The sequence below is a fragment of the Quercus robur genome, chromosome 6, assembly GCF_932294415.1.
Source record: "Quercus robur chromosome 6, dhQueRobu3.1, whole genome shotgun sequence".
NCBI classification, from domain to species: domain Eukaryota; kingdom Viridiplantae; phylum Streptophyta; class Magnoliopsida; order Fagales; family Fagaceae; genus Quercus; species Quercus robur.
This window is the reverse complement of record NC_065539.1, coordinates 9,398,922-9,422,500: the sequence shown is the minus strand read 5'-3', so window position 1 is coordinate 9,422,500 and position 23,579 is coordinate 9,398,922. Positions and strand designations below refer to the sequence as shown.

At 34.3% G+C, this 23,579-nt stretch overlaps 2 protein-coding genes and 1 pseudogene across 3 annotated transcripts; all 3 read left to right on the top strand.

The window, feature by feature from the left end:
- The first annotated feature begins 5,502 nt into the window (after window positions 1–5,502).
- On the top strand, window positions 5,503–9,129 carry LOC126689828 (uncharacterized). The gene is made up of 7 exons (XM_050385005.1): window positions 5,503–5,984; window positions 6,114–6,469; window positions 6,626–6,960; window positions 7,507–7,558; window positions 7,613–8,090; window positions 8,202–8,826; window positions 8,878–9,129. The coding sequence occupies exons 1-7, from the start codon at window positions 5,503–5,505 to the stop codon at window positions 9,127–9,129; spliced, it is 2,580 nt and encodes an 859-aa protein (XP_050240962.1).
- A 925-nt stretch (window positions 9,130–10,054) lies between these two features.
- Window positions 10,055–15,051, top strand: LOC126732646 (uncharacterized membrane protein At3g27390-like). 2 transcript variants are annotated; one of them, XM_050435614.1, is made up of 11 exons: window positions 10,055–10,362; window positions 10,657–10,780; window positions 10,871–10,979; window positions 11,103–11,304; window positions 11,403–11,533; window positions 12,176–12,464; window positions 12,599–12,705; window positions 12,858–12,996; window positions 13,627–13,819; window positions 14,169–14,412; window positions 14,649–15,051. In XM_050435614.1, exons 2-11 carry the CDS (start codon window positions 10,687–10,689, stop codon window positions 14,785–14,787), a joined length of 1,647 nt encoding a protein of 548 aa, XP_050291571.1. In that variant the 5' UTR covers window positions 10,055–10,362; window positions 10,657–10,686; the 3' UTR covers window positions 14,788–15,051. The 2 variants fall into 2 exon arrangements, with proteins under 2 accessions (XP_050291571.1, XP_050291570.1); XM_050435613.1 differs by having other exon boundaries at window positions 10,056–10,369.
- A 2,153-nt stretch (window positions 15,052–17,204) lies between these two features.
- LOC126689827 (cytochrome P450 CYP82H23-like) lies at window positions 17,205–23,124 on the top strand (annotated as a pseudogene).
- The last annotated feature ends 455 nt before the right edge of the window (window positions 23,125–23,579 follow it).

Here is a 23,579-nt window from a genome sequence, read left to right as displayed (position 1 = left end):
TACAAAAAGCAACAAAGCAGGTATTGGTATTAATTTGGTCTGCGATTCTCAAGGAAAAGTTTTAGTGGTTTTGTCAAAAAAAAAAGAAGCCCCTACGTCCCTACCTACTTCTATGGTAACTTTGGAGGTCTTAGCCGCAAGAAGGGCAGTCCTGTTAGTCCAAGAGATTTGCATCAACCATTCCATCTTTGAAGGTGATTCGGTGCTTGCTGTCAACTCTCTTCACTGTGGTAATATGCAATCTTATTCCTCTTTTGGATATTTTAATCAATGACACTTTCTGTTTTGCTAGTTCACTTCAGATCTCCTCTCTCTTTCTCTAACATATAGAAAATATAATAACATGCCTTAGATAGGAGAGCAAGGTTATTTTCCATTTATTTGTCTGGACAGAACTTGATCCTCTCATATTTTATAATCTTTTTGTAACCCATCTTTTAGCTATTTAGCTATTAAATAAAACGTTTGTTGGTTTTGATCCTCCTAATATATATATATATATATATATATATATTTAAAATTCAAAACTTATGACTTTGGGTTGAACTCATAATATTCTGCCACTAAGCTTTTGAAGTCTTATAATTTTACATGTCATTATTTAATTGATTTTAAATTCTCATAAAACAAAAAAGAAAAAAACACCTCCATCAAAATCTTATCAATTCATTTCTTCATTAAATATTAGAATTTATGTCAAGCGTATTATAACTCCTAGTATGTAACTCGTGCTTATGCACAAGAATGATGAATTGTAGTGGTGTTATTGATGTTAGTTTGAATTATTAAATAGACATTAGTTCGACCAAATACATTTTGAGGTACTAAGATGATTTTTCCTTGCAATTTTAATGATATTAGTTACGTCAAATTTCTCATTACACTGTTATATGTATATGATTTTGAAAATCACTATTGAATACCACATATGCAATGTTAATTCACAATCACTGTTTGTGAAATTTTGCTAAATACAACACAAAATAAAAGAATAAAGTGGTTCAGTAGTATCTTCTAAATTGAATGGGGATAGGTGCATGGGATTGTTTAGCTCAATTATAGTTTATTACGTTCAAGATCTTCACATACAAAATATCTAAATAAAAACAGTATAAACAATATACTCATTAGTTCAGGAAAAAAAAAAAAAGCAAAAATCTAAACAATTTAATTTGTATGAAAAGCTAACAAAGGAAAAATCTAATTTTGATTCTAATCAAATTTTCTCTAAGCTTTGGCTATATATATTACCTAGGTTTATTTATATTAGACTTCTCGTTTTCTACACTGAATTAACTCACTTGACACAAAAATTAAAAAAATTTAGATTAGATGAGACACGTGGAAACTCTAATTGAAATTCAATTTTTACATCAAATTAACTCATTTGGCACAAAAAATTAAAAGCTTAGATTTAAATGAGACACGTGGCATAAAATTAGACTCTAATTGAATTCCAATTTGAAATTTAATTGAATTTTCTTTCAACTTTGGCTTTTAATATATATATATATATATATATATATATTTGTTGCCACCTTATGATGTTTTTAATACATTCATAGATCAAATCCCCCTCCCCATTTCATCCACCAAAAAAAAAAAAACTTCCTCCTCATTTTAACTATCAAATTATTGAAAAAAAAGAGTAGAATATATAGTTCCCTGGAAAATTATTAAATACTCTGAGAGTACCATAAATGTGTACTCCCCCCTTTCACATGAATTGTAGGTCCCACCATAAATTTAATTAGTGAGATCCACAGTTATGTAAAAAGGGAGAGTGTGCATTTATGGTACTCTAGAAGTACTCAATAATTACCCATAATTACATTTACAAACACAATTATAATAAATACTTATAATAATTACCATAATTGTTGTATAAAAAAGAAAAATAATTATAGTTTATTAAATTTTCTTATGTATTGCATTAGTTGTGGATTGAAGTGTAAAATTGTGAGAACTCAAAAGTTCATATAGTAAAATATTATGAAGTCAACAAAAGTTATATAAATTAGGGGTAGTTACCCCCCCCCTCCGAGGTTTGAGGAAATGAAATTCCACCCAAAACTTGAAGAGGAAAAACACTTTCTCCCCATGACATCCAATTAACCAAACTTTGTTAAATTAATTTTAAAAATGTTGTTTACTAAACCTATTTTTTGCTTAGCAGGTTTCCAAAATTATCTTATTTTATAATTAAAATTTATTATTTTAATTAAAATGTATTTTAAAATATTAAGTGTGAATTTTGTTTATTTTCTTTTTCTTTTTTCAACCGGTTATGGAGATATTTGTTGTTGCAAGTGTTTTGGCGCTTGGTAAATTTTGCGTTTTTATTCTAAATTTATCAATTTTTTTTTTTTTTTTTTACTTACTTACTATGGTTAAACTCTTGTAAAGAGATTCTTATAAAAATCTGGGCAAATTACAATTTACCTAGATATGGTTTGATTGAAATTTAAGTTGCATACTTATGGTTTGAAATTTGACACTTTACCCACTGAAAATTCGATTGAAATTTAAATTGCCTATCGGTGGTTTGAAATTCCATAATTTAAGTGTTTCGTTGGATTATTTTTGATCTTGAATTTTTGTGTTTTTGAGAAGAAAGACATAAAAGTAGAACAAAATTACATATTTAGCTATGTTTTTAATAGAGGTTAATTATGGAACTTTAATTGAGCTAATCTCATATAGGTAAAATGTCAAATTTCAAATTACAAGTAGACAATTTAAAATTTAGTCAAATCAAATGTGAGTAAGTTATAATTTGTCCTAAAAATTAAAAATATTTCGTTACTAATATAAACAAAAAGGTAAAAATGTTTAATTTTTTCAAACATGAGATTTTTTTTTTTTTTTAAGACTTCATCTCACATCTGTAATCAACCCCTATAAATTATATATTATAAAGTAACGTTTATTTATTTATTTTTTGAGCAGATAAAGTAATGGCTCTTAATTGTCATGATATTCAATTTTGCTGACGGGTCTGCCCTCTTTCTTTGAGGCAACCCTGGGTTCTTCAAATCTTTTCTCCCAGACAGTACACTCTCTTTCTCTACCGTTTTTCCATGAGTTTCCTGTATTTCACTCTGAATATATATCGTTGAAGTTGTTTGTTAATATTGTAATCATCATACCATAATTTTTAAGAAAATAATATAGATCACATCGCACATCTTTTTTATGTATACAAAACAAACTTTTATTTAATTTTTTTTTTTTTTGGTAGGTGTGAGCCTGTGAGGTCAGAGGTGGTTTTGTTATTCAGGGGGTTAGTTCAAATTCACCATTAAGAAATCAGTCCATAGATTCATACGATTAAATATAATATTTTCCGTTTTGCACATAAGCTTATTCTCAGTAACATGGTGAGAATTTTCTGAAGGAAAATACTGAAACCCATAAGGGATTTTGATTGATTTATTTATTTTCCTAGTGTTGAATTGGATAAGCCATAGATTTCATTTGGGTGTTATTGGCTCTTTCTACAACCTATACAGCTCATAACTCTTCTAGTGTAGGTTATATTAATCCTAAAACACCATTGTATTCGAAAGAAAAATAAAGGAAAAATATAGATAAGTATTTCTCAATGATAGAAATGAGTGTATGTAACATACACAAGATGTTTGAAGATGGGAGAATACTGATTAATATCCAATAAAAACTCAATCTATTTCATATTGCAGCACATACCACTAGCCTTTATCAAACACTTCAATGGAACCATACCAAAGGACATTCACAAAGATCAGAAAGGAAAGTCTTGGCATGTCAGACTGCAACAAAGTGATGGGCACTTGTGTTTTGAGAATGGCTGGCATCACTTTGCAAGTGATCATTCTCTGGAATTTGGGGACTTCATAATTTTCAAATCCTATAGAAGGTCTTTGTTTGAAGTTTAGATATTTAATAAAACTGATTGCAGGAAGGACGATGCTGCAGGCTGTAGCTATTTTTAAGACCATTCCATTTATGAATTTGGAAGAAGATTATGAAGCAGAGCAGACTTGTAACAGACACACTCGTGCTGGCAAACGAAAGCATTTGAAATCATTCCTCAAAAAAAAAAAAAAAAAAAAAAAAAGGAAAAAAACAAGCCAATGGTTAGTCTTCGTAGTCCTTTCATTTTTGGTTTTGTATAATGTGAATACGTATTAATTGAAGTTTGGAAACATCTTGAAGTGTTCGTCTTAATTGAATAGAGTACAAAGTGAGCTGGATACAACAGGAACGTTCACCACACGTCTCTCATGAGATCAATCTTTTTGGAAGACAATAACTTATTCTTTTCTGAAAGTCTGTAGAATTGAATCAAAATTGGTTATTATTCTTGCAATATACTCCAATATTTGTATCAGAGCATCCATACTTTTTTTTGATTGATCAATGCCCCATATATATAGTATCAAAATAATTTCCTTGCCACTGTGAGTTAAAGGTCATGCTAGGTTGACGTACATGCAATTTAACATTAAACTGAACCCAGACATGGTGCCTTCTGTACAAAAATAAATAGATAGAGATCAAAATTGGTTATTATTCTTGCAATATACTCCAATATTTGTATCAGAGCATACATACTTTTTTTTGATTGATCAATGCCCCATATATATGTTATCAAAATAATTTCCTTGCCACTGTGAGTTAACGGTCATGCTAGGTTGACTACAGATGCCCAAGCCAATACCTAACATATTGTACTCCAACTTACCACTTAAGATATGCAAATGCTTTTAAACTTATAACAAGGTTTATTCCTAACCAATGTGGGACACAAAGAAAAGGTTAAGTGTTTGAAACACACATACTCCAACACGAATCACTATTGGGACTGGGTGGTCTGATTTCAGTAAGAGTAACAGTGAAAAAGTAAAAGACCAGTGTGTGTTTGGCTTTGTCCTTGGAAGAGGAAATATAAGCAAAGAAATGTTTTGCTTGGGTCATGAGAACAGGCGATCATGCCACCCAAGGATTGAATCCAATGTGAATATTGCATATCTTTGGGCCTAGCACTGGGAGGAGGAATTATACTTCAACCATGTCCCTGGACACCAAAAATGAAACAAAGGCAAAGAGGAACAAAAAAAAAAAAAAAAGAAAAAAAAAAAAGAAGAAAGACAAACATGTATCAGTTGAAAGTCTTAGGGGGTTTGGTAAATACACTTAAAAACTGAAAATTATTATTTAAAAATATGTGTGAAAATACGTGTGGGTGAAAAAGTGCGTGAAAATTCGTATAATATTGTTTAAAAACTGAAAATTATTATTTGAAAACATATACCAAACATCCTCCTTAACTGTTTGGGTAGATTAAGCTCCAGGCTTCCAGGTAATTCAGTGTTTTTTTTTTTTTTTTTTTTTTTTTTTTTTTTTTTTATATATATATATATTTTTTAAGGGAAGGTTTCAAATCTTATTGTATCTCTTAAAAATAAAAAACTATTTCTAATTTACTATCAAAGTGAGAATACCACAGTCTGTTTTCTGATGGAGACTAGACTGGATAAGGATGGTTTTAAGGATCTTTATAGTAATTTGCCGTTACAAAATAAAATTATTGTCAAGCATCCTAATGCTGGTGGAGGTTTAGCCTTTTTGTGGAAGAATACTATTAATTTGGAGGTTATTAATTATACTGCAAACCATGTCTTAGCAGTAGTAACAGAGGAAGAAGGGTTTAGGTGGTTCCTGACTTGTTTTTACGGGTGGCCGGAGGCTCAGCAGAAAGAGAAATCGTGGAGATTATTAGAATATTTGAGGACTTTTGTGGAAGGACCGTGGATGGTTATAGGGGATTTTAATGTTTTTTTACATGCTTCAGAGAAAAAAAGCAGAATGCTGCCACAAACTTCACAGGTTAATGCTTTTAAGGAAGCTTTGGAGTCTTGTCATCTTCAAGATCTTGGGTTTAAGGGTTATCCTTTTACTTGGAACAATAAGAGACCAGGGGCAGCAAATACAAAAATTAGGTTGGATAGAGGTGTGGCTAATGAAGCTTGGTTAGGGAAGTTTCCATTGAGCAGAATTACACACTTATCTACCCATGCATCGGATCATTTACCACTGTTGTTGCAGGTACAATCTTTTGATCCTTAAAGACAGAGAAGGGAGAAAAGCTTTAAGTTTGAGGAGTCTTGGCTGCTACTGGATGATTGTGAGGAGACGGTGAAGGAGGCTTGGGGTAGAGATCTTTCTGATACACATGGCCTTGAATTTATTAAGCAAAAGATTCAAACGTGTGGAGCAGAATTGTTGAGGTGGGGTTTGGCCAAGACTAATCCGGATGCTGAAGCAATTAAAGTAACTCAAAAACGGATGGACCGGTTGAATGAAGCAGAAGTCTTTGATGCTAGTAAGGCCGAGTACTTGGAGTTGAGCAAAAAGATGGATGAGCTTCTTCAGAAACAAGAAATTCATTGGGCCCAGAGGTCTAGAGTTTCCTGGTTGAAACATGGTGATAAAAATACAAAATTTTTCCATTCCAAAGCTACTCAAAGGAGAAGGAAGAACCACATTAGGGGCATTAAAAATGCTTAAGGGCAGTGGGTGGAGGAAATTGAAGATGTGGCGGCAGTCGCTTCAGATTATTTTAACACTCTTTTCCATGCAGGTTCTGGTGATCAAATGGAGGAGTGCTTGGATGCTGTTCCAAGTAGGGTGACTGAAGATATGTTGATGATCTTATCTAGTGAATTTACTGCTGAAGAAGTAAAAGTGGCCTTATTCCAAATGGGACCTACCAAGGTGCCTGGACCTGATAGTATGAATGCCCTTTTCTATCAAAATTTTTGGCACACAGTGGGTGATGATGTGGTTTCTGCTGTGTTAGATTTTTTAAATAATGGTAATATGTTACCTGAAGTCAATCACACAAATATTGTTCTTATTCGTAAAGTGAAAGATCCAAAGAAAATGTCTGATTTTAGGCCAATCAGTTTATGTAATGTAATTTACAAGATTATTTCCAAAGTTTTAGCCAACAGGTTGAAACAGGTCCTACCACATATTATCTCACCCACACAAAGTGCCTTCGTTCCGGGGAGATTGATTACCGACAATGTGTTGGTGGCTTATGAGACACTACATACAATGCATGCCAGGTAGAAGGGCAAGAAAGGTTCTTTGGCATTGAAGTTAGTTATCAGCAAGGCTTATGATCGTGTGGAATGGCAGTTCCTTCAAAAGATCATGGAAAAAATGGGCTTTCCAGCAGTGTGGATAGAGAGGGTGATGAGTTGTGTTACCACTCCATCCTTTTCTATTTTGGTGAATAGCAAACCCTATGGAATGGTACATCTTACGCGTGGAATCAGGTAGGGCGATCCACTGTCTCCATATCTTTTTCTGTTATGTGCAGAAGGATTCACAGCTTTGTTGGCAAAAGCAGAATTGGAATGGAGGATAAGGGGAGTGTCTATTTGTAGAGGTGCACCTAGAGTTACTAATTTATTGTTTGCAGATGATTCTCTATTGTTTTGCTGGGCTTCACAGACTGAAGGGGAGGCTATCATGGAGATTCTCCAGACCTATGCAAATGCTTCAAGTCAATGAATAAATTTGGAAAAGTCATCAGTTTACTTTAGCACAAACACAACAGGAGTTCAGAGGCAACAGTTGTTGCAGATTTTGGGTGTCAAGGAAGTATTGAAGTTTGACTCTTACCTAGGCCTGCCAACCTTGATTGGTAGGGCTAAGTACCATACCTTCTCTTATGTCAAGGATAGAGTGTGGAAGAAGCTACAGGGTTGGAAGGGAATGATGTTATCTAGAGCTGGGAAAGAAGTCCTTATCAAGGTTGTTGCTCAATCCATACCGACATACACCATGAGTGTTTTCCAACTTCCTATGAAATTATGTGATGAACTGGATAATTTATGTGCCAAATTCTGGTGGGGTCAAGTAGGTAATGAAAGGAAGATTCATTGGAGGAGTTGGGATAAGCTTTCTACATCAAAGCGAGAGGGTGGTATGGGTTTTCGAGACTTAAGGGATTTCAATTTAGCTATGTTGGCTAAACAGGGCTGGAGAATGCTTCAAGACCATGATTCCTTATTATCAAAGTGCTTCAAAGCAAGGTATTTTCCTCGGTCTACTTTTCTTGAGGGAAAAGAGTCTCCCGAATGCTCTTATGTTTGGAGAAGTTTGGTGGCTGCTCTTCCTATTCTCAAGTCAGGCTATTGCTGAAGGGTTGGTACTGGGTCTTCAATTAGTGTTGTGGGTGATAAATGGATCCCTAACTACCCTACCAACAAAGTTCTTCACCCTATTCATGAGCTGGTTGATGAGCTGGCTGTTTCAGAATTAATTGATCCGGAGCTGCATGTCTGGAGAGGTGATCTGATCACGAATCTGTTCCATAGAGACGATGCTGCTGCTATTACAAAGATTCCGCTTAATAGAAGGGTTGTGTCAGATTCAATCATTTGGTTGCATAATAAAAATGGGATGTTCTCGGTCAAGTCTGCCTACAAGGTTGCACGAAGAATGAGAGGTGAAGGGTCTCGGGTTGAATCTTCAGGGGGATGTGTTGGGAAACTGGTCTGGCCGATTTTGTGGAAGCTTTGTGTTCCAAACAAAATAAAAATATTCGGGTGGTGGGCATGTAATGACATCTTACCAACAAAGTGTAATTTGGTGAAGAGGAAAATTATTAATGATGACAAGTGCCATATTTGCTCTAGGGAAGTGGAGTCCGTAACCTATGCTTTATGGGGTTGTGCAGCGGTGCAGGATGTGTGGGCTGGGAGTATTTTGAAGCTGCAAAAGGGTGTCTCGGCCTTCAGTGATTTCATGCAGCTCATGGAGCATTTGGTGACTCGGCTTTCAACTGATGAGATGGAGCTGTTTTGGGTTCAATGTTAGCTGGTTTGGAATCAGCGCAATTGTGTCTTGTATGGAGGTCAGTTGAAGCATCCGACCAGTCTTAATAAACGGGCAGCGGAGTTCCTAGAGGAATTTAAACACGCACAAGTGTCTCTGGATAACAGTATGAGGGAGCAAGCAATGGGTGATATATGGCAGCCGCCTTCGTCTATGGAATATAAGTTAAACTTTGATGTTGCAATTTTTTTCTGGGCTGGAGAAATCCGGTATAGGCGCTATCATCAGGAATGATAAAGGTGAGGTCATGGCTGGCATGTCTGCTATTGGGCCGAAGGTGGATACAAGTGAAGAGGCGGAGCTTCTTGCGTGTAGGCGATCAATAGAGTTTGCTGTGAAAGCTGGTTTTACTCGCCTAGTGATAGAGGGAGATAATTCCAATGTTATGCAAGCAATTTCTTCTGATGTGGTTAACTACTCCTTCCTTGGCAATGTGGTGGATGATATTCGCCATTTGATGTCAGGATTACAATGGGCTTCAACTAGTAAGATTAGGAGGGGAGGCAATAAGGTAGCACATGTTTTAGCTCAACATGCTAGGCACTTAGATTTTGATTTATTTTGGTTGGAGGATTCTCCCCCACTAACTTTGGAAGTCTTGTATCAGGATTTGATTTTATTACGATGGAATGAATTATGTTCCTTTCTCAAAAGTGAGAATACCGTACGGTTTAGAAAATTGATATGGTATGAGTCAACTTGTGACGTGTGGGTCCATAGCCACCTTCCCTGCCAATAAGATTGAACGGACCGAAGAAGAAAATATTTCCCGTTTGGGAATAGAACAGAGCACAAAGCACGTGGCAAGTAGTACAAGTACACTGGTGGACCCCTGAAAATGGATTTCCCCGAAATGTCTCTTTATTGTAATATACAATTATTATACATGGAGATGGGCCAGACAAAAAGTTACTTCTACTTTCGGAAAATTGCAAAAAAGAAAAAAAAAAAAATTTTATTCTCACTTGTCATCTTGAATTGAAAGCACCTAGTCCAAGATAGATACTCTCTGGCTATATGTCCACGTGGACGCTTAAAGACAGAAGTGTATTAAAAAAACTTTAACTTGAGATTTTTTTATGTGTTGCCTTTTTGAGATCCAAAGTTTAAAGCCAACACATAAATTTGAGATTTTTTTTTTACTTTCTACTACAAACTTGGAACTTGAAACTGAAGATAGGAAATCACATGTTCATTGTTTCTTTACTAATTATAAATATATCTGTAGTGCGTTTTTTTTTTCTATGCTGTTTCAAAGAAATTGTATGCGGTTTGATAATGAGCATGTGCATTGTAGTTCATATCATTTGAACAGATCTTCTTTAAGCTTTGTGGAAGCTCATAGCAAATGAAAGTCATTTTCAAGAGAACCTACCTTTATTTATTGACTGAATAACTGATTAGCACGTCTGTCACGTCTTTCTTAACTCCGGTTTTGTGATTCTGAGGACTTTCATTAACTGAGAGGTTAGAGGTATGTTCTACCCATTTCACCAATTTCATGATTTTCCCTCTCTGGGATTTCTGTCTTTGTCCACAAAGATTGATTAGCTATAGGGATCAGGAGGTAGAGAAAGTTGAAAAGCTGTAGTTCATTTGTGCTTCTTTTTGGTTAAAATGTTGTATTCTTTTACTTTTTCTCTATTTTCTCAACAACCATGGGGGAGGAGCTACAAGCGATTGCTTTATCAATGATCTATGCAGTTGAGATTAGATTTGTGAAAATTTGGAGTCTGGAGGTAATATATGATTTTATTGCAGTGAACTAAGCAGTTGCGACTCGAATAGGTAATGGAAGTTCCAAAGGGATTCTTGAGCTACCTCTGTTACTTCATCTTCTTCCTTCCCGTTTTTGTGTTTCTTTTTGTTCTTGGAATCATCAAAGGTACTACTTAGTACTTCTCTCTCTTTCTCTCGTCATTTTATCTTAAATATTGTAAATTTGTGTGTTATTCAATCAAAACAATATCTGCAGGTGCCATCTTCAGTCCCTTTGTATTTCTGGTTATTGCTTTTGGAGATACTGGCGTTGTCATTGGGTTATGGCCCCTTCATCTTGTTTGGACTATCTATTGTATCATGAGGTCCTCTGTTTTTTCTAGTTCTTTTTTACTAGAATAGTATACCATTGATTGTATGTGTTTCTAACTTTAATTATCCCCTCACCACCACCCCCCCCCCCAAAAAAAAAAAAAAAATTGGAGCAGAACAAAGAAGTTTGGCCCATTCATGAAATGCCTTCTGATTTTGATTGTACCAATACCAATAGCACTATGGACAGTGGTTGGAGTTGTTGGAAGTGCGATTATGGGTATAGGATATGGCTACGTTTGGCCTGTCCTGAAGACATTTAGGGCTATCAGCATGGAAGGTGTTCCACTTCATATGAAGTTATTTAGATGCTTCACGGTAATGTTTCTTTCAGTTATACCCTAATATACCAATAATAGTTGAATTTAATGGTGCATGATTGAGAAAATCTATCACTTTTGATATTACCTATACAGGATGGAACTTGGAGCAATGTTTGGGGTGCGTGCACCATTGTGGGCGATTTTGCAGATTTTTCCTTCCACTCATACTTCTCTGTCATGGACGGGCTACTTGAATCAAAGGGGGAAGAGCCCATTGAGCTTAAGTATTATTAGTCTTTGCAAACTTGGTTTCTATGTATTGAAATTTGTTTTGATAATATTAAATGGTAATGGATTTTAAATCTTTTTTATTTTTCCAAATCTAATTGACATATGATTCCTAATCTTTGACATGAATGATCTTAATTGCTAAGATCAATTATAATATCAGTAAGCCTGTATATCATTCTTTTTCGGGATTTGTTTTTGTGTTACTTAAGACTTCAATATGTGAAAGACATCTGACAACGGTTTATGGTAAAGATAAAATTTGTAAACTTTTTCTCTGCAAAGTAAACTGATACATGTCTAGTGCACCTTCAGTAACTTGATTGCATTGCCATCTGATAAAAAATTCAGGTTTGTTCTACGTATAGATACCAATATAAAAATTATGATTTTATAGTTGTTACACCTTGTATCAGCTTATCTGGTTTCTGCTTATTAAGATTTTCATGTGTTTTACATCTAGAATTTCTTACAGAATGTGAAGTGCCGATTATATTTGTCCTATATTCTATTTGAATAAATTAAATGATTTTGTCATGTATATCAATTCATCACAAGCTTTACTTATGAAGTTAAGTGAACTATTTGAACTGGAGCTCTCGTTATGTGAATTTAATCTCTCTCTCTCTCTCTGTTAGGGTTACTCAGATTCCTGGTTGCATTTTGGCTGCAATTCTTGGGATTTTGGTTGATGTCCCCTTTATCACTTTAATAGTTCTATACAAAACACCTATATTGCTATTCAAAGGTTGGCACCGGCTAATACAAGATCTTGTTGGGAGAGAGGGCCCATTCTTAGAAACTGTTTGTGTTCCTTTTGCTGGGATTTGGATCTTGTTGTGGCCAATTGTGGTTCTTCTGGCAACTTTGGTTGGTACATTATCTAGTTTGGGCTTCGGTTGTTATGCAGCAGTTGTTGCATATCAGGTGTGAATTTAATTATCAGATACTTGCAGATGACTTTTTGCTCATGCTTTATTTCAGTGTGTTTGTGCACATGCACGTTTGTGTGATATTCTATTTATTTTTCTGTGAGCTTATTTTCTGTTTGTAAATTTTAGGAAAATTCGACTAAGAGAGGACTGCTCTATGTAATTGCTTCTTTGTCTATATTTGATGAGTACACCAACGATTTGCTTTACCTGCAAGAAGGTTCCTGCTTCCCCAGGTATGCTAACTTTTGTAGTACAAAATTAAATAGTTAAACACACACACACACAGAGTTTTAGATGGAATACATCCATGTGTGAATGTGCTTGTGTAATGTATGGTATAGTCCTTGAGAACTGCATGATAGCCTCTTTCCATTTGGGCAGCCAGACCTAGATATCGTGAGCAGATTAGTTCAAGTTCTTCACTGCTTCCTGTGAAGGGACTGCATGAACAAGTTGAAGCTATTCGTACCAATGACCCATTGATAAGGACTCCTAGCATAAAGAATACACTGAAGGCTGCAGTGGTAAGGCATAAATATTATGAATGTCATTCATGTTTCAGGCACAGAAGCAGTATTCCTTTTAGGGAAAGATGTGTCTTTGAATTCATTTTAAATTACTCTCCACTTTTCTGCCTAATTTTGATGATTGAATATTTGTCAACCATGCTTCTTGAGAAAATGGTTGTATAATACAATCAGCTTATTTGACTGACTGTTATATGATAAAATATTATAAGTTCTCACATAACTGCCTTTCTTACTGCTTTTATTTTTTTTATTTTTATGAGTATCCTTTCTTGCTACTGCCTTTTTCCTACTTTATTTTTCATTCTTTAACTTTCCAATCCTAAATTTTTCTAATTACACCCCCTCGTCTTTTTATCTTAAGGTGCTCTCCTTGGTCTATCAGCCAAAAATTTTTGCATGAAAAAATGTGCCTTTATTTTATTTTTTCCCCTGAATTTTACTATTCACATTAAACTTTTGGAGCTCACATCATTGACAGATTATTAAAATTAAAAAAAAAAAAAAAAAAAAGATCTGTGTCAATGGGAACAAAATCCAGACTACTAGCAACTTTGTCAATTTTACTAGATTTTGTTCTAATTTTTTTTTTTTGGTTTCTAACTTTTTCCATTACATTTGTGCTAGATATGGGATAGTTTCTTTCAAGCATGTGAGGATATTGGGAAGGAGCTTCTTAGAGATGGTGCCATTGGACTTCAGGATCTTGATGCATGGAGACACTCAAAGAACAAGATAGTTAACATTGGAATTCCTGCATATGCATTTCTTGACTGCTTTCTCCGTTCTATCAAGAGTGGCTCCATTGGTTTTCTCATGTGTAAGAGTTTTATTACTAATGCTTCTTACCATGTATGGTTGTCTTTGGCATTGTGCACTATTTTGATAATCGGCAATTTTGGTTTAATTTGTTTTCTCCAGTTTGTGAAAAGGGAAATTAAAGTTTGGTGATCACCTAAAATTGCCTCCACTAAATACTCGTTCTTTGTATCATTGTTTTTCTCTCTTTATATTTTTTTTTCCTCTTTTCTTCCTAATTATCATGCAATATTACACATTAGGTCACCAAGAAAATGCCAATAATTTTGTCAATTGTCTGTGAATGTCTTACAATATAGGGTATTTATATCATGAAGGGACACATATCTTACACTTTCTTGATATTCCAGGTGACAATATAGAGATAACCAGTGTTAATAGACCAGAAGGAAGGGCATTGGACTGGCTCTATGAGCCAATGTGTATCATAAAAGACCAAATCAGGAGTCTAAATTTACAAGAAACCGAGGAGTTGTATTTTTACAAACACTGTCTGTATGGCGGTGGTGTGGCGAGAATTGAATCATGGCATAATGGAGGCATTCCCCCTCATGATGAAATCAAAAGAGCTCAGCTTGAGGGTATAAGTAGAAGGTATGATATAAGTGTCAATCATATTCTTGTAAGTGCTTAAGTTCTTCATAGCTGAAGTCGTTGACAGATTTATAACAGTGCATTATGCATTAATTATCATTATGCAAAACTACTTGATTGCTGTTTGTCACAGATGTGTAGATCTAATATTTTAGTGCACAAGTTAGGTGCATTTGGTTTTCCTTCCCATGCATGCTTTGTAATTGTTTCTAACCCGATTAAAATGTTACAATCAGGTTACAAGGGTTTTGTTTGACATTGTCAAGGCTGCCAACGTCAAGGCGTCAGTTCTTAGAAGTTGTGAAAGCTATTGAGCACGAAGGAAAGAACTCTATTGGCATTGAGAGTGAATATGAGACTGGAGCAGCTCCATAGGTGCTCTCTCTATCTTTCACATGTTAGACATGACATGAATGGACTTTGTCTCTTTGCATTGCTGACAGTCTTGATATGATATTCTAATCATCATAGGCTGCCATGGAAAAGCTAGTCTTTAGTATTATGTCTTGGAAAGCTCATAATTTCTTTTATTGCATTGAATTTTTTTGAACTTAGTAGTGTGTTACTACTCCTTTGATAATAAAATTCTATTGTATTGAATTTTTTCTTTTTATAGATGTTGAAAATAGTTAATTTTTATTCTGTTTTGCATGGAACAATCTCAGTACCTCCATGTCGGGTTTTCTTTTTATTTTATTTATTTGAATGGAAAATGGTCTTTATTTCATCTATGTTTCAATACAATGGTATTGTTTAAGATCTATACATTTCTTTCGGCTTACAACTATGATAATTGGTTGCTAATATTTATACGCATTTCCTCCCTCCATGGAGGTCAAAGCACACTCCTAACCAGATTCTACTAGCACGGATCCTATTTGGGCTGAGGTTTCTTAACGAGCCATCAACATTGCTATTGTTAGGTCTTCCATAAAGTTCAAAATGCCAAAGATTTTTTCCTTAATTCCTTGTCCATTTGAAAAATGGAAAATCTTATTACACCCTCACTGTTGCATACTCTGTACACACTTCCTTTTGAAATCTTGTTTTTAAAATGTGATTTAAGTTACAATTATGAAATTGTGTTTTAAAAACATGATTTTATTGAAGGGAGATAGTTTAGACTAAATGTCTTATTTTGTTAATCTCGCCACTCGTTAGGGCATATTTGTAATTTAAATATTAATAAATATTTATTAGCAATAAAAACAGGCTTGAGCAAAAAAAAAAAAAAAAAAAAGCAATAACTAGGTGTTAGGGTGAATTAGAAAGGGTAAATATTAGGTATAGTACATTACGTTTCTCAATTTGTTTTTTCAGATGGGTTTCTCAATTGAATTCAAATACTAGGTACACTATTTGTATGTTATTGGTCAATATAACTAAGTGTTTGAATTTAATTAAAGATCCTAATATACTGCATATTCAACATGGTATTAGAGCATACCTTTGTTGTTGTTACTACCTGCCCTCCAGTGCTTTGTTGACTGGTTTCTAGCTCACTCCAGCTCCAGCAACCACTTCTAGAGTAAAAAATTTTGACACCGACGCCTCTCAAAGCCGATAAGACAAATAAAGTGATCGCCCAACATCGGCAATCACATTCCTGACCCTCTCAGTTGTTGGAGCAGCTAATTTGTACTGGACTTTGAATTAGCTTGGCTTAAAAGATGTCTTTCTCCATGGTGATTTAGAAGATGAGGTTTATATGGATGTTCCTCTAGGTTTTAAGAGTTCATCTACTCATGGGATGCATATTGGAGAAAGCATTGTACTGATTGAAACAATCTTCTAGAGCGTGGTTTGCATGGTTTAGTCAGGCCACGTAGGATTACTGATACAGACAGGCTTAGAGTGATCACACCTTATTTATTAAACACTCACTTCAGGTTAAGGCCACTACTCATATTGTTTATGGTGAAAAAAAGATTTAATAGAATAATATAGCTAGTGAATTTGAAAAAAAAAAAAAAAAAAAAAAAAAAAAAAAAAAAAAAAAACCTTGGAGATCTGAAGTATTTTCTAGGTATCGAAGTAACAAGATCCAAGCTAGGTATATTTATAAATCAGTGGAAATATGTTCTTGATCTCTAAGAAGAAACAAGAATTCTTGGTTGCAAGGAATGTGATACCCAATAGAACAGAATCATAGACTGGATGAAGGTCCAAGGGGTGCATTGGCTGCTAAAGGGAGATTCCAACGCCTAGTTGGAAGATTGATTTATTTGTCACAAACTTTTAAATATTTTCTATCATATCAATGTTTTTGGTCAATTCATGCATGCACCATGGGAATTCCATATAGATTCTGTCTACCATATTCTTTGGTATCTGAAATCAAACCCTAGTAAAGGATTACCTTTCCTTTGTCATGCTCACTTACCACCGGAATCCTCTTTGAATGCGAATTGAACTTGTTGCATTAATGATAGAAGATCTACCTCTTGTTGGAGGTAATTTAGTCACTTAGAGGAGTAAGAAGCAAGTGATTGTAGTCAAATCCAGTGCAGAGGCCGAATTTTGAGCAATGGCTCATGGTAATTGTGAGCTTCTTTGGATGATGATGCTGTTGAAAAAATTGGGTTTTAATATTGTGGAACCTGATAATATTACCACTTATTTGAAAAGCACAAGTTGTTAGGAAATGATAAATTTAATCATTTAATTATTCTAGCATGTTTATTTATGTTTGGGCCCAAGCTCCCCTTAATAATTAAGGTTCTAACTTAAGATCACTTGGTCTGATACCATAATAAATTAAAACTTAAATCAAAAGCTTAAGTTGCTTGGAAATGACGGATTTAATCACCATTATTCTAGTAGGACCTCTGCAATCTTATTATGACAACAAATCAAATATTGATATTGCTCATAATTCTCTATACAACATGATAGGATTAAACATGTTAAGGTCTGTTGAGGTTGACAGACACTTCATCAAGGAGAAACTGGATGGTGGTGTTATTTGCAAAGTGGTCAATATTGTACCATACCAACAGGTACGGCTGGTATTTTTCATACTGGCTACTGAGCAGGTACAGATACACCATCAGAGGTACCAGATCAAATACTGTTATGCACTGGTTATACTGGGGTTTTTTTTTACTGTTTCTACTGGTATCTTCCTCTACTTTAGTTATATTATATGTGCTTCATTTGTGAAGATAGGGAACAAATTAGCAAACATCTTAACTAAAGGAGTTTTTCATACTATTTGAAGTAAGCTAGGCAATGTGCAATGTCTTCCCATTAACTTGGGGGAAGTTTTTTTTTTTTAGGTAAATGCAATAACTTGGGGGGCAGGTGTTGGAATACATAATTTAGACTAAATGTCCATTTTTGTTAATTTCATCACTTGTGAAGTCATATTTGTAATTTAGATATTAGTATTTAAGAGCAATAAAACAGGTGTTAGAGTGAATTAGAAAATTTAGATATTAATGAGTATTTAAGAGAAATAAAACAGGTGTTAGGGTGAATTAGTAAACCTAACTCAGGCCGAATTCCAAATTCAACAGTTTTAAGGCCCAGTTGTGATAGTGCTTTTTCTGTGGTAAGCTGAATTTGAGATAGTTACAAAAAGGAGAGGTGATAGGCTGAAGTCTTCTAGCAAGCATGTGTCTAGAGAAATTCTATAAAGGTCTTGTCTCCATATAGGAATGCAGCTTGAATTCATACGTGCTGGTATCCATAACTTTAAAAAAAATTTCAAACTTATAGATCCAATAGTTTGTACTTAATTGAAGCACCCACTTAGAACAGCATATAAAATCCCCCCACATACACACATAGTAGCTGGAACTTGAAATGAAAGGTTACATTGAATTTAAACAAATGAAACCTTATACCATAAAATTACAAGAAAAAAAGGGCACTGTAATGTTCAATATTAATGTGGAAGTGACTATTCAAAGGTTGTATTAATATCATGAATTGACACTTGCAAGATATAAAGAGGCATCTACAAGCTTATAAATACATCCAAAACTTGGTCACTCAAAGGTGAAATCTCTAATTAGCTATTACCTTTCCAAACACTCACATTAGTAGGATTGGAACTTCAGTACAAAGGAAACTATAGCAGGTAATACTAAAAAGAAACATATAATGTAACATGCCATGAAGCAGTCCTAAACTTCTATATCATCTTCCTTTTCCTCACATTATATATATATTTTTTTGTTATTTTCCCAGACTCCCAAGATTCTACACCAATTGAGACTACTTAATCACACAAAACCTCTTGTGAGTCTACCTGTATCAGATTGGATGGACTCTATCCTCCAATTTTTCTCTACACTAATCTTTTGCCTCCTTGCCCTGCTAATCTTATGTGTCTTTCTTTATCACATAAAGAGACCAGCTACCTCTAAGATAAAGACCTGTAGCATCCCTCAAAACACTTGGTACCATGGCTGACAAGTATGGACCAATTTTTACTATAAAGCTTGGTTCACATAGAGTTCTAGTTTTGAGTTATTGGGAAATTGCCAAAGAGTGTTTTACTGTCCATGAAAAAGTTTTCTCCACCAGACCAAGCACACTTGCTTCAAGACTACTAGGATACAACAATGCTATGTTTGGTTTTGGTCCTTATGGGCCATACTGGCGTGAGATGCGCAAGATAGTTACAATTGAGCTTCTATCAAACCATCGGCTTGATATGCTCAAGCACGTACGTACTTTGGAGGTTAAGACTGCATTTAGAGAATTATTCAACTTGGGTTAGGAAAGGTTGTGCTGAAACTGGAGTTTTGGTGGACATGAAACAATGGTTTGGAGATTTGATGCTTAATGTTACTTTGAGGATGGTAGCAGGAAAACGATTCTATGGAGCTGGTGCTGATTGTGAGGAAGGTGAGGTACAGAGCTTTGAGAAGGTGATGAGGGATTTTTCTTATCTGTTAGAGGTATTTGTGTTGACTGATACAGTACCATTTCTTGGGTGGTTGGATGTTAATGGATATGAAAAGGCAATGAAAAAAACTGCAAAGAAATTGGATGCTATGATGGAAGGTTGCTGGAGGAGCATAAACAGAAAAGATTGCTGGGTGGGGAGGAAAAGGGAGAGCAGGATTTCATAAGAAATCTGGAGTTCAAACCCCGTCTACACCAAAAACTGATTGGTGTCTTGGTCTGATGATAGTTCTTTATCATCAGAAATTGACGCTATAGGTTGAAACTCTCTAGAGGAAAAAAAAAAAAAAAAAAAGCTTGAGCCGGCCCTGCATGGTTTGAACCTCACAAGTTCCAGCCTAAAAGAATTTTAACTGGCCATAAGGACATAGATGTAAGGGGTCAGAACTTTGAGCTCATTCCTTTTGGCTCAGGCAGGCGATCATGTCCTGGAATTTCACTTGCTCTTCAACTGGTGCATTTGACGCACAAGATAATGACTATATATATATATAATTTTTATTTAACTATCCAGTGCAACCTACAGGATAATGACTAGTTGTAATTCGTTTTATTGATTCTTTTTGGGCCGTGAGGTCTGGTTTCTAAAAAAAAAAAAAAGAAGACTAGTTGATTTTTAAAGTTTAAAAAAAGAGTGGAATTAGTCCTTATTTTGAGTGTGCCCTAACATTTTTAATATTGAAAAATAAAATTAAAACCTATTTTAACATGTACGCAAACTCATGACCCATTTTACTACCCAATGACTGACCCGTTACGAAATGGGTCTTCCCCAATAAAAACGGTCAGTCGTCTCAACAGTGCGATGAACAGTTAATGAGAGAATCAAAACGGTGAGTAGTATGTGTGATTTATGGCCGCCCTGCCAAGCCTAGTGCCATTCAGCCAAGAAGCAAAATTCCCCTTCTCTACTTCGTTTCTGTCATCACTCATTAGTCCCAGACTCACTCTTTCTTCTTGCATATAAAACTTAAGAGCCAACGACGAGAAGGGTCTTGCTGGTTCCTACCACTCAATTTTCTTATGTGAAAAGTCTCACGCATAATCACAATTATATATGTAATTGAACACCATCTTCTTTAGAATTATAACGAATGAGTGTGAGAGCTTTATACAAGCTGAGGGTAGTTTTAAGTTAGGAGGGATGCAAAATTTTAAAAATATGAAAAGCACAGGCTGCTTAACCATTGGATTGCTTCTCAAAAGTCCATTTCAGTCCCATTCGGTCCAATTTGCTCCTATTCTGTCAACTTCAGTCCATTTCGATCCAATTTAATCTCATTCGGTCCACCTCGGTACATTCTGTGCATTTCAGTCCATTCGGTCCACTTCGGTCAATTTAGTCCACTTCGATCAAGATGCTTAAATTCCTACTTTTTAGAAGCCAAAAAGCCTTAACAAACCCCTAGAGTCCAATTCAAGGGCTTCCAAGTAACATCACAATTTATCCATGCTCTAAAGCCAATTAAAAGGGTTTGAATTTCTTGAGTAATCGGTTAATTTACATGCTTTGGATTTTGTATGACCAATTATGCAATTGTACCATTCGTTTTGCTAGAGCATCCATAACTCCATATCCATAGTTTTTTTTTTTTTTTTTTTTTTGCATTATTTCAGTTCACATATAAGTTTGGATATTAGACATCCACCTTTAAGGCAAAAATACAATCTTATTCATTTTAGGTAGAAATTGTGTCTTTAAAACACAATTTTAGATTTACATATTAATTTGGATATTTCTAATGCAAAAATTCAATATTATTCATTTTATATCGAAATCGTGTCTTAGAAACATTATTTTAGTTCAAATATACGTTTGGATATTAGATATCCACCTTTAAGGAAAAAATACAATCTTATTCATGTTATATAGAAATCATGTCTTAAACAATTTCAATTCTACATATTATTTTGGATATCAAACATCTATATCTTTAAGATTTGGATATCTCTAAGGCAAAAATTCATAGAATTAATGTTATACATAAATCATGTCTTAGAAACACTATTTTAGTTCTATGTATCAGTTTGGACATCAAACATCTAAACTTTAAAGGTTTAGATATCTTTAAGGCAAAAATTTCATTGTATTCATGTTATACATAAATTGTGTCTTAGAAACACGATTTCAATATTACAGAAAAAATTCAAATAGTATTCATTTTATACCGAAATCATGTCTTAGAAATACTATTTCAGTTCACATGTGAGTTTGGATATCAGACATCCACCTTTAAGGAAGAAATAGGATTTTTTTTGAAAATAACTATAAAAGTTAAACTATTTTATTAGTTAGCCAAGGTTTGGAACTATTTTGGTATCTAACAACTCGAGTTTATAATACTCGATTTCACGGTAGAAAATCGACTTTGACAGACTCGATTTCCATGAGGTTAAATAGAAGGCAACCAACACTAGGTAGAAACCCAGAAAACGCTAGGCAGGAAGACACCAACAGCAACGCAGGAAAACACCAACAGCAACGCAGCCCAGAAAACACCAACACAGAAACCCAAAAATCATAGCAACGCAGCCCAGGATCCAACGCAGAAACCCAGAAAAACGCAAGAAGAAACTGTGATTTTTGGGTTTGGATTTTTGCTCCGATTGAGATTGTGATTTGGGTTTGGGATTTTGAGAAATGGATTTAGATGAAGAAGGAAGAACTGGCTTGGGTTTTTGGGGGCTTGGAAGAAGGGAAGAAGATGGTGAACAGGACCTGAAATGGAGAAAAAAAAAAAAAAAAAAAAAAGAACGAAGGAAGAAGATGGTGAACAGTGGCAGCGCATAGAAATCGAGTCTCTTAAAGTCGATTTGCTATAGTAAAATCGACTCTATAAGACTCGAGTTGTTAGATACCAAATTAGTTTCAAACCTTGGCTAACTAATAAAATAATTTGACTTTTATAGTTATTTTCAAAAAAAAAATCCGAAGAAATACATTATTGATGTTCTTTAGAAATCGCGTCTTAAAAACACGATTTCAGTTCTACATATCAGTTTGGATATCAAACATCCAAACTTGTTAAGGTTTGGATATCTCTAAGGCAAAAATCCAATAGTATTCATTTCCAAAATCGTATCTTAGAAATACTATTTCAGTTCACATATGAGTTTGGATATTAGACATCCACCTTTAAGGAAAAAAATACAATCTTATTCATGTTGAGTAGAAGTCGGGTCTTAAAAACACGATTTTAGTTCTACATATTAATTTGGATATCAGACATCGAAACCTTTAAAGTTAGGATATCTCTATAGCAAAAATTCATAGAATTCATGTTATACGAAATCATGTCTTAGAAACACTATTTCAATTCTACAGATCAGTTTGATGACAAAAATTCAATAATATTCATTTTATACAGAAATAGAAGCATTATTTTAGTTCTACATATTAGTTTGGATATCTGACATCTAAACCTTTAATGCTTGGATATTTTTAAGGCAAAAATTCGATAGAATTCATATTTATATGGAAATTGTGTCTTGAAAACACTATTCCAATTCTACATCAGAACCTAAATAGTGTAAATTGTGGATGTTTGGGCAAAAGTGAGGGTAAAGTTAGAAAATTGTTGCATCACATAGTATAGATTTTCCTCTTTTGATTTTCCTTTCAAAAAACCAAGAATATCCAAAACCTAAATGTCTGCTTTTGATTTCCCCTTTGCATTCCCTTAAGCTGGAAGCTCAGTTGGACCAACTGGATTGGGGAAAGGAGAGGGTTGTGTCTTCAATGAGCCAACCTCTTCCATTGCCATTGGAACCTACCTGTACTCTTCAAGAACATAGCCAACCTCCATTACCCATACTCTTCAAGAACCATTAGTTGGGAATTTGGGAGAGAGAGTGAACCTAATTTTGATATCAATAAGTGTTTGGCCATTTGAATGGTTTATTCATGGATAATATGAAAAATGCTTACTTGGAATTGAGATAGCTGACTATATCATATTTTACTATTTTATTTAGTGGTGTTACCTTTGTGTGTACAGTTATGTATATTAGCTTGTAACCCCATGCATATGCATTGATACATTTAAAGATATACAATAAGATGCATAATATAATTCCTATATATATAATATAATTTAAATACTATTAATAGTCATTTTTATATTTTGTTAACTCTTTAAAAAAATTTGTAAGGATATTATTGGGTATAAAATGTAAATTGTCCATATATATATATATATATATATATATATATATTTATTGTGAAGCACTTTTTTTATTGGGATAATTAC